The 11928-nt window shown below is 43.3% G+C and overlaps 1 protein-coding gene across 1 annotated transcript; it reads left to right on the top strand.

The window, feature by feature from the left end:
- The first annotated feature begins 2325 nt into the window (after positions 1-2325).
- On the top strand, positions 2326-4299 carry LOC121450337 (mucin-2-like). Its single transcript, XM_041655156.1, has one exon. It carries the CDS (start codon positions 2326-2328, stop codon positions 4297-4299), a length of 1974 nt encoding a protein of 657 aa, XP_041511090.1.
- Positions 4300-11928: the final 7629 nt, after the last annotated feature.

The raw sequence follows: 11928 nt of genomic DNA, 5'->3' as shown, positions 1-11928 counted from the left end.
AGTAGGGATGGGGTGTTTAAAGGCACCATTGGGTAAATAAGTAAACACCAATGCATAACATATTTCAAAATGGCTGAGAGGATTTTGAATGCATTTGCCCTAAAGAAGAAATAAAAAACTACATATACTAATAACCTTTATTTGATTTTTGTGCAATATTTGCATGAAGCAAACGCCATTTTGTTTTGAAGGTTCATATTATTATTTGGTAATCAAAAGTTTTCAATATAAAATTTTAAAAGCCAGCCTGTCTTTTTGGGACTCCCTCCACAGTGAAAAGAACCGGTTCCCCAAACTCTCATACTTTCAGCCTCCTATTTCCCCTCACCAGCATGGTCTGCTGGCAAGTAAGTTCTTCGTTGACATTTCCCTGGGACCTTCCAGAGGAACGAGAAATACCTCTGCATCCACTCCAAATACTGAGAGGCTGAACTGGATTAGTGGATAGGGTTGTTTCTAGTCCCAGGCATCTATCATTTCCTTTTGATTTAATACAACACCTCCCAAGAAGTCTGATCCCCATCATAGCAGCCACACCACAAGGGTGGACAGTGGAGTCAGGCTAGGTGACATCACCATCAGACAGTAGGCATGAACACAATGTTAAGCCATGGATTTTCATTCACAAAAGCTGGAATGAAGGCAGAGCAACTCCAAAAATCTACTTCCTTAAGGAAGGGTTCCTTTTCTGTATAAATATACAGCTGGCCAGAGATCTCTCAGCAGATCCGAGAGTCCAGAGAGCTTCATCCTCTAAGGTAAGACTCCCCACTCAGAACTTTCTGCCACACTTCTGTGCTGATCTTGGTTGGAAACTCTTGACAATCTAAAGGCTTGTCCACTTATTTTCACTGCATATGTTTCACTTCCTTCTCCAACTAGAGCTGTGGGGTGTGGATCAGAAAAGGGGGGCTCTATAAAGAGCAGCATCAGGCTGACAGGAAGTCGTGGATGAGACAACACGACCAGGCACTTCAGTGTCCTCTATTCGAGTTGAGAATTTTTACCATCAAAGGCACTACTCTATGCATTTGGATGCTCAAATCTTAAAATCTTTGCTTCATGAGCCTATAATTCATCACAAATATAACACAGGGCTTACTAGAAATGGAAGAGTCAGAGTCTTGCTAGGGCAGGAGAAGGAAGAGGACTTGGAATGGGACAGAGGCCTGGGGTGGGAAGGCATGGTGGGAAGCCTGTATGAACAAGCAGAGTGCAGTGAGAACTCACAAAAAGCAAATGCAGAGGACAAGTGTGAACTGGGGCTCAGATGTGAATCTTGCAAGTAGGAGGGAAGGTTCACAGGAAGCCTTCCTATCAGAGTTCTACTCTAGACATTTTTGCCTGAAATGATTGAGAAACTAGGATTTGCAGCAATCCTAGGAGCTTACTGCTGGTTTGAGTTGTTCTGTTCTGTTTATGATCTATACATAGGGTAAAAAAAATCATGGAACAAAAAAACATATAAAAGAGCTCCATTCACACAGATGTGGAAAACAAAATAACAAATTCAAGAGACTAGAGAAGAGGAAGCAGGTTTTAAGGTACCATTCTGCAGAAAAGGATACCAGCAGAGAGAAAAGACAAAGGTGTCCACAGTGCTGGACTAGTACAAGACAAGATCTTGAGAAATTCCTGGCCTTTCTTCTCATAGGTCAAGACTTCCCAAGTTCCCTGTTCTTTTAGTTTAGGATACAGAGCTTTATGTAATGAATATTTGAAGCTGGAGGCTGCCCTCTTTCCTGCTTGTGGGCTCAGTCACAAAGCAAACTGCCAGCCAGAGGAGAGAATGTTCTAGGCTTTCCTGAGATCCTTAACTCTGATGGATGTGAAATGAGCCTCATAATGAAATTGACTAAAGTTTAGCAATGGTGGTGCACGCCTTTAATCCCAACATTTGGGAGGCAGGGGCAGGTGGATCTCTATGAGTTGGAGGCCAGCCTGGTTTACAAAGTGAGTTCCAGGACAGCCAGGACTGTTTCACAGAGAAACCCTGTCTCGAAAACCAAAACAAAAAACAGAAAAGAAGGAAGGATGGAAGGAAGGAAGGAAGGAAGGAAGAAAGGAAGGAAGGAAGGAAGGAAGGAAGGAAGGAAATGACTATAACCATTTATTTCTTATAAAGAGGTAGTCAAATCACTTTAATATTTTGCTGTAAAAGTAGGTAGCAACTATAAAAATAATCTATGATTTCCATCCAGCTCAGGAAAATAAAAGTGTCTTTAATTTTTAGGAGAAAAGCAATAAAAATATTTAGTATTCTGCACATTCCCTCAAAACTACCTAACCAGTTGTCCTGTCTCTAGGGTCAGCATCCTTTGAAGCATGAGCTCCTACCAGCAGAAGCAGCCCTTTGTGGCACCTCCTCAGCCTCAACAGCATCAAGTGAAGCAACCTTGTCAGCCTCCACCACAAGGAAAATTTGCTCCCATAACCACAGAGCCATGCTATGCAGATGTTCCACAACCAGGAAACACTAAGATTCCAGAGCCCTTCAACACCAAAGTGCCTGAGTCAGGCTACACTGTCGTCCTTGAGCCGGACTATACCACAATCCCTGGGCCATGCACTACCAACGCCGCTAAGCAAGATTATACCACAATGCCTGGGTCATTGTCTACCAACATGGCTGAGCAAGACTATACCACAATGCCTGGGCCATGCTCCACCAACACCGCTGAGCAAGATTATACCACAGTCCCTGGGCCATGCACTACCAATGCTACTAAGCAAGACTATACCACAATGCCTGGGTCATTGTCTACCAACATGGCTGAGCAAGACTATACCACAATGCCTGGCTCATTGTCTACCAACACCGCTGAGCAAGATTATACCACAGTCCCTGGGCCATGCACTACCAATGCTACTAAGCAAGATTATACCACAATGCCTGGGTCGTTGTCTACCAACATGGCTGAGCAAGACTATACCACAATGCCTGGCTCATTGTCTACCAACACCGCTGAGCAAGATTATACCACAGTCCCTGGGCCATGCACTACCAATGCTACTAAGCAAGATTATACCACAATGCCTGGGTCGTTGTCTACCAACATGGCTGAGCAAGACTATACCACAATGCCTGGCTCATTGTCTACCAACACCGCTGAGCAAGATTATACCACAGTCCCTGGGCCATGCACTACCAATGCTACTAAGCAAGATTATACCACAATGCCTGGGTCGTTGTCTACCAACATGGCTGAGCAAGACTATACCACAATGCCTGGCTCATTGTCTACCAACACCGCTGAGCAAGATTATACCACAGTCCCTGGGCCATGCACTACCAATGCTACTAAGCAAGATTATACCACAATGCCTGGGCCATGCTCAACCAACACCACTAAGCAAGACTATACCACAATGCCTGGGTCATGGTCTACCAACACTGCTGGGCAAGACTATACCACAATGCCTGGGCCAGGTACTACCAACACTACTGACCAAGATTATACCACAATTCCTGGGCCAGTCACTACCAATGCCACTAAGCAAGACTATACCACAATGCCTGGGTCATGGTCTACCAACACCACTAAGCAAGATTATACCACAATTCCTGGGCCAGGCACTACCAATGCCACTAAGCAAGACTATACCACAATGCCTGGGTCATGGTCTACCAACACCACTAAGCAAGATTATACCACAATTCCTGGGCCAGACACTACCAATGCAGCTAAGCAAGATTATACCACAATTCCTGGGCCAGGCACTACCAATGCAGCTAAGCAAGATTATACCACAATTCCTGGGCCAGGCACTACCAATGCAGCTAAGCAAGATTATACCACAATTCCTGGGCCATGCACTACCAATGCAGCTAAACAAGATTATACCACAATTCCTGGGCCAGGCACTACCAACGCCACTAAGCAAGACTACACCACAATGCCTGGGTCATTGTCTATCAACACGGCTGAGAAAGATTATACCACAATGCCTGGGCCATGCACTACCAATGCCACTAAACAAGATTATACCACAATTCCTGGGCCATGCACTACAAACACCACTAGGCAAGATTATACCACAGTCCCTGGGCCATGTTCTACCAATATCCCTGGGCCAGACTGTACCATGGTTCCTGGGCCATGCACTACCAATTTCTCTGAACCTGGCTTTGTGAATGTCTCTGAACCCAACTATACCAAGGTCCCTGATCAGGGCTACACCAACGTAACTGGCCAGGGATATTCTAAGGTACCAGAGCCATGTCAGGCTAAGGTTACTGAGGTATACCCCACAAATGTCATTCCACAATTAACTCAGCAGAAGACCAAGCAGAAGTAACACAGTCCATAGCCAACCAGACTCTTAAAGAGCCAGCCACCTGCTGCTGAACTCCTTCCTGTCTGCTTCTTCCTCGTTGTCTAGAGATCACAATCTTTTGCCACACTCTCTACTGTACCCTAAAAATACATGCTTTGGTGTCTTTCCCTATATTCTCCAAGGTATCTTTAGAGCCTCTGAGTTAAGTAGAAGATCTCAGTGCCTTGAATGTTCTTTGATTCCTCAGAGTTCATCTGAAGCAGAACTCTATGGGATTCTCTATGGGGAAAAAAATGTGTATTTCCTGCTTTGTCTCTATTAAATTGCTTTTAAGTGCACGCCTGCCTCTGTGTGATACATGCTGAATCATTCCCACTCCTTTGCCTCCCTCTGTGAGTCAAGACTTATATCCTGATGAGGATTGGTATAGATGACATCTCATTAGCATTAACCATCACAGTGTACTCCAGGGGGCTGTAAAGACACATTAGGAGGCTCCCGTGGAAGAGTCTCTAGGTATTGTATACTTGCACTCAAAGGTCCTTCTGTATCTGGCTAAGCCATACCCAACCGTTTTCTTTTCTTTTTTAAAAAATATTTATTTATTTATTTATTTTGTATACAATATTCTGTCTGTGTGTATGCCTGCAGGCCAGAAGAGGGCACCAGACCCCCATTACAGAAGATTGTGAGCCACCATGTGGTTGCTGGGAACTGAACTCAGGACCTTTGGAAGAACAAGCTTTGCTCTTAACCTCTGAGCCATCTCTCCAGCCCCCCAACCGTTTTCTATGCCCTAAGCTGCCACCTCTCATCCTCAGTACTGCACCCCGAAGTCGGGATTCACCTTGTGTGCTTTAGTACCAGTTTTCCTCTTTGCTCTCCCATTTTTCCTTTTAATTAGCCCTGATACATACCAATCCACTCTTTCCCTGCACATCTCTGCACACTCTCATGATGAACTACACAAATTCTACCCTCATTAACTCAGGCAACCCTCGCTTTCTCCAAACATCCAGCACATACGGGAGTCCTGCATCTGGGGACATGGGAGAAAAAGATGCATAGTGCACACCTTGCAGAGGTGTTTTCTCTTGCGATCATGACAGTCGGTGTCCTTGTCATACAAACATGCACACACTATGCCATCACTCTGCTTATTCCACCCACCATTTTACTAGTCTTATCTGTCCCAGAGTAATACACAGAACACTTTATCCAGTGATTAAAACAGGGCCTGAGTTTTAAGCAATGGCATAGAATTCACACTCCAGAAAAGGGAATAAGTTAGGGAGTGCAGTTCACTGAGCTGTGAAATCCCAGGAGTGAAAGGGGGGCTAGAGGAACACTGAATACAGCTGCTCCCTGGTTCCATGAACGAAGACATGTGTTTGCCTCACACCTAGAGCTTAGAGTCCCAGCTCCCTGCTGTCTCCTACAGCCCCATCTTTGTTTCAGGAATGGCAAACAGAGGATGAGGTAATGGTGATCCAGCTCCAGCAGCAGCAAAATATAAATTTTAGAAAAACTGCATCAGTCCCTAGGGAACAGGCTGTGTGTTAAGTTCCACTGTATCAGAGGTATGAGTCAGGTGCCCTAGCAGAACCAACGTGTTAGGCAAGTACTTCAAGTAGGTTTCCAAAGAGTTCCGGAGACACAAGGGGGGTTCAAGGAGATAACTCACCCTCCAGATTGTCACAAGATGATGAGAAGGTGTTAGGTAGGCAGGAGAGAACGTCACCCTTCATACCTGTTAGGTACGTACATGCAGAGGTGGCTTCACATCACCACCAGTTTCAACGGTGGGAAAGTCTAGAGATGAGTGCAGAATGAATCACTATTAAGTAAGCTAATGCTGAGTGCAGAGGGGCAGTGTGTGCTGTGCAGCCACAGTGAATATAGAGTGAGGCACTTCCATTAATCCTATCATTTGGGGCTGCCTATTTACAAAATATTACTATTATATAATATATATATATATATGTATATAATACATTTAACTTACCTGTTATATATATAATATGTATGCTACCTGTTAAGGTACTTTAAAGTGTTCAGTTCTGTGGCATCGATTCGATGTGTCCCTTTGTCAAAATACATGCAAATGAGATTATGAAGCATGAAAATCCCTAACACTAAATTCAGCAAAATATAAATGTTGGTTCTTCCTGTCAACTCTTCATTAATGTTCATTTTTTGTCTGTCTTTCAGAAGAATTTGCATCATGTGATACTATCTCATACTTATTTTATGACTTTTATTGTGATACTTAATATATGCCCTATGAGCTATCAGTAAGCTAAAGGAAACGTGTTCTGCCCTTCAAAGCCACTCCTGGGTTCTTCAGCGCAGATCTCCTGAGAGGACCCTTCTGGAGCCCTTGCTGACAGCATTCCTGGTACCTTTCCTTTCCACAGACACTTACCTATTGCATTTCATCTGTCGTCTGTGTACATGCGTGGAGATTATGAGTGCCACGTGTGGAGGTCAGAGGACCACCTTCAGAGACAGGCTCTTACCTTCTACTGTGTGGGTCCCAGAGATCAAGCTCAGGCTGTCTGCCTTGGTGACAAGTCAGCCCCTTTACCCACTGAGCTTCTCTCTGGGCCTTATTCCATCTCTACAAGCCAGTCTTCTCTTGTGGATCTGGGAAGAGCCAACAGCCACTGAGACCAGCAGCCCAAGAATTTCCAGCTCAGCCAGTAGCCAGGCCATTTCTATAAATCTCCTTCATTTTGATTAAACTGTGACAGTTCCTGTAGCGAAAGAGATTTTGCTTCTCTGGTTTCTTCCCTTCTCTACCCTATTAACCCTGTAATGGCCAGAGGAAGTGTTTACCCATTGCTTATCTTTTTTTTCATTGTTTTTATTGAGCTATTCATTTTTTCTGCTCCCCTCTCCCATTCCACCCACTCCTATGACCCCCATGCTCCCTATTTACTCAGGAGATCTTGTCTTTTTCCACTTCCCATGTGGATTAGATCTGTGTATGCCTCTCTTAGGGTCCTCTTTGTTGTCTAGGTTCTCTGGGGTTGTGGGTTGTAGGCTGGTTTTCTCTGGTTTATGTCTAAAAGTCAGCTATGAGTGAGTACATATTATTTGTCTTTCTGAGTCTGGGTTACCTCACTTAATGTTTTTTCTAGATCCATCTGTTTGCCTGCAAATTTCAAGATGTCACTATTTTTTACCGCTGTGTAGTACTTCATTGTGTAAATGTGCCACCTTTTCTTTATCCATTGTTTGGTTGAGGGGCACCTAGGTTGTTTCCAGGTTCTGGCTATTATGAATAATGCTTAACTGACTACTCCCTGGTTACCCCAGCAATGACCAACTACAAATCAAAAGGGGAAATTTCCAATCTCCTTCCCACAAAACTTCCTGTGGAAACTGGGAGAAGGACTCCCACTATATCATATGGGCCTGACCTCTCCTCTGAGGTCACCCCCTGCCCCCACCACACTGCTATTTGTCTGGCTGTGGCCAATAGTCATCTCATAACCTTCCTACTCCAAAAGATAATCTTTCCTCGGTGTCCCTCCAGAGTTCTAAACTCAAAGCCTTTTAGACTTGGTCTCTCCCACCAAGCTTGACTTCTGTGATTGGCAGACTCTCTCCTTTTCCCAATGTTAGGCTAATGTTCAGAGGGCAAAATGCTGCTTCCGCATGAAAACCCTGACCTTCAAGACAGCCATGTATACAGTTTGGCAACTATCATGTTGACATTTCAGATCCCTGGATCAGTATCATAACTTCTACACATAAATAAATGATAATTGGTCCCCCCCTCCCCCCGCTCTGCTTTGTTCTCTAAGTCTTTGTTTCCTCTTTATTCTGGGACCACAACCTCAATGGCTGATTTAAAAACAAAACAAAACAAAACGAACAAAAAAACAACCCTCTATTTTCTGATTCAGGTAAAACAAAGTTATGAAGCAGTTTCTAGTATGCCTGTATTTCTGACTGAGAAAAGTCTCTAGGCGGGTCTGGTCACCCAGCTCAACTTTTCAAGTTCCATCCCCTCTTCCCTGCTGTGCCCCATTATGCCCTCGTACTCACCACCGCCCTCTCCAAACTTAGGATTCCTGGATGCACATGGGATCTCTCCTGACTTGCATTGCACAATGCACACAAGGGACTTTGCTGTCTAGCTTGGGGCTCCTCTGTCAACTCAGAGTCCAATCTACCGCCCAACAAATGACTGGAGTCATTTAATGTTGGCTAAGATGGTGAGAGGTTTATCCCTCTGCTGAATAATGCTGTGGATTTGATGACAGTGTCGGAACCACTTTCTTCTAAACTGGTACCACCTACTAAGAACGCCCTGGGGCCTGAGTCTTCCGGAACTTCACCTCTCTAAAAGCAAATTACTTTTCTTTGGGAGTGACAAAATTCCTGCAAAAGCAACTTACCCATCTCAAACCTTCCCCATCACTCTCTCTTTCTAACACACACACACACACTTAATTAAAAACAAAACAAAACAAAACAGGATTAACATGGCTTGCAACCAAGCGTGACAAGCCTGACAAATTGAGTTTGAAGCCTGCAACCCACATGATAGAAGGAAAGAACCAGTTCCTCCATGCTGTCCTCTGACACCGCGGCACGTGCGCACACACACAACAAAAGAAACGTTTTAAGACTTGTTTTTATCTCTGTGTAAGGATTGTGTGATGTGTTCAAGTGGTGTCAAATGAGGGTGTTAAATCTCTTGTAGTCACACTTACAGGTGGTTGTCAGCTGCCTGATATGGGTGCTGGGAACCAAACATGTGCTCTGGAAAAGCAGGAAGCACTCTTAACCACTGAGCTATCCCCTCAGCCCCAAAATTCTTCAGAGCAACTTAATGGTGGAAGAGTTTATTTGGGTCATGATTTCAGAAGGTATCACAGTGATTAAGGATGTGGGCTGGTTCCATTGTGGTAGGAGCATGTAACAAAGCCTCTGGCATAGCAGCAAGACCAGGACGCAAAAACAAAGGCCAATTTGGTAACCTATGTCCTACAGCTAAGCCCCACATTCCAAGAGTTCTACAGTCTCTCAAGTAGTGCTGCTAGATGGGGACCTAGTGTTTAAACACTCAAGACTGTGAAAGATATTTTTCATTCCACCTCTGCTTCCACAGGATCATGAACATTCTGTAAGGAGAAATGCATTTGATATAACTTCAAATTTTTATACAGTCTGTACTATCTAGTTTTATGTTAACTTGACAAAGCTAACTCATCAGTGAGGAAGGAACCTCAGTTGAGAAAATGCCTTCATATGATCCAGCTACAAGCCATTTGTAGGCTGAGTAAGTCATGAAGAACAAGTCAGTAACTAGTACCCCTCCATGGCCTCTGCATCAGCTCCTGCCTCCAGGTTCCTGCCCTGTTTGAGTTTCTGTTCTGACTTCCTTCAATGATAAAAAATTATCTAGAAGTATAAGTTTGTTGTAAGGAGGAGCAGCGGGCCGCTTCCTGCCACCCGAGAGGAGCATGGGCCCTTCATTACGTCCTGCTCGGCTAGCTTACACCTGAAATAACCACACGGAAATTGTATTAATTAAATTGCTGCCTGGCCCATTAGCTCTAGCCTCTTCTTGGCTAATTCTTACATCTTGATTCAACCCATTTCTAATAATCTGAAGCCACAAAGTCATGGCTTACTGGGAAAGATTCAGCATGTCTGACCTGGCAGCTTCATGGTGGCGCTCTCTGCCTCTGTTCTCTTTCTCCCAGCATTCTGTTCTGTCTACTCTGCCTATCTAAGCTGCTACCCTATCAAAAGGCCAAGACAGTCTCTTTATTTAACCAAAGAAAGCAACACATACAAAGAAGATCCTCCTACACCAGTTGCTTTGGCTTTGGTGTTTCATCACAGCAATAGAAACCCTAAGACACAGTTTTAACTATAGTAACACTGTTCAAAAATAAAACATAAACAATTTCTTTTAAAACTCAAGGCAATCTCTTAACTTGGAGCCTCTATAAATAAAATCAAGTTAGGCACATGCAAGAACAGAACAAAAGGGAAAACCAGATCAAAAAGGCTGAAACTCAGTAGGGCAAACATTAAACCTTGTAGACATCTGCCAGCACTGAATGGATGTGATGGCACCATCTCAGTTCCAAAAGGAGCCATGTGAGGAAGTGTCCGCTCACCTGTACTCACATCTACATCAAATGCATCTATTATGTTTCCATTATATGTTTTCATAAATAAGATTATTCAGTATTATTTGATATGAACAAAACTATGATGCCAAGTATATACATGGAGTACATATATATACAGATACATACACATCTATATACACACATATATATATACAGCATAAAGAGATCTCAAAGAAAAATTTGTTCAGAATAATATTTTAATATATCTTTTTCATTAATGGGAATGACAAAATAAAAATAATCAGAAAAAACCATGTCAACAGAAATAATAAGTGAAAAGTCATTAGCATGGTTACATATAGAAATGTATAAGGTTGGTTTTATATATACAAAGTGTATAAGATAGGACAATGTTGTAGAAAGACTTTTTATGAATATGTAGAATCTTCTCTTTAGAGTTCTCACTATGGAATCAATTTTTCCTCTACTCTTTCTGAATTTAAATTTTTACTTAGATGATTACAGTCTCACACAGATGTAAAAGAGACACTGCCAGGTTACTCCAATATTAACGGTTTGTGTAACCAGTATTGCAAGCAATATGCTGGTATTGATGTCTACCTAGCTTGTTCACACTCACACCTACCAAACACTAAAAGAGGCCTTGGCTCTCAGACCCAATTGATGCCAATGAAGCTCTCACCTCCTGTATCAGTGAGGTGAAGGGGAACTGGACTCCATCTCTGCACAGAGAACAGACACAATTCCAGTCCTACTGTGGTGGTGGCAGAAGGGGCCTGATGGAAACTATAGCTTTCACCATGCCATCCCGGGAACACTATGTGGAGAGCAACAGGAAGTAACTCCACTGCCACTCAGCAGCTACACAGAGTCCCACCCACCTGCCGAGTGATGCTGAGCAGGGATCCTGGACTTTTACCTGACAGTAATAAGGCACTGTTCTCCTTAAAAATATGTAAGAGAAATATATTTTTAAAACACCCTAAAAGGTTTGAATAACAAAGAGAATCAATCACAGAATGTCGGAACATAACATGGAAATAGAAAGGACAAAACCAAGGAGTGAAAATCTCAAAATGCAATGAGATGATAGCAACATGAGTGCCAATATTTTTATCAGGAGTGTTCTGGATCCCAACAGGCTGGAGGTGTGATCAGTCAGGTCAGTTCTTGTGCTGAGTTTCTTAGTGTACCGGAAGCTTTTAAAAGGGCATTAGTTCTTCACTGTGAGCTGTAACACTGAGGTCCACTCTCCTATTGGGAATGATGGGATTCTTTGATATGAAAACATTTGCTTCACTGTTCATAGATATGGGGAACATATACATCCAGTATATATGAGATTTACTAGAATCCCTTTCAGGCTCACAGGCTGTGGTTCAGCTACTCCAACAAAGGCTGTCTACCATTAGAAAGTCCAAGAATCCAGTAGTTGTTCTGTCTGTGAGGCCGAATGTCTCAGCTGGTTCAGTATATTCCAAAGAAGTAGGCTCTAATGCCAGTGAAGGAATGAATTTGCCAGTAAGAG

Source organism: Microtus oregoni, unplaced genomic scaffold, assembly GCF_018167655.1.
Source record: "Microtus oregoni isolate MIOR12 unplaced genomic scaffold, Mior012 000007F_ref0000211, whole genome shotgun sequence".
Classification (NCBI taxonomy): domain Eukaryota; kingdom Metazoa; phylum Chordata; class Mammalia; order Rodentia; family Cricetidae; genus Microtus; species Microtus oregoni.
This window is presented reverse-complemented; position numbering and strand designations above follow the sequence as displayed.

Bases quoted from the DNA above. Each gene is read 5' to 3' on its own strand.
- LOC121450337 (XM_041655156.1), top strand. From the start codon at position 2,326: ATGAGCTCCTACCAGCAGAAGCAGCCCTTTGTGGCACCTCCTCAGCCT.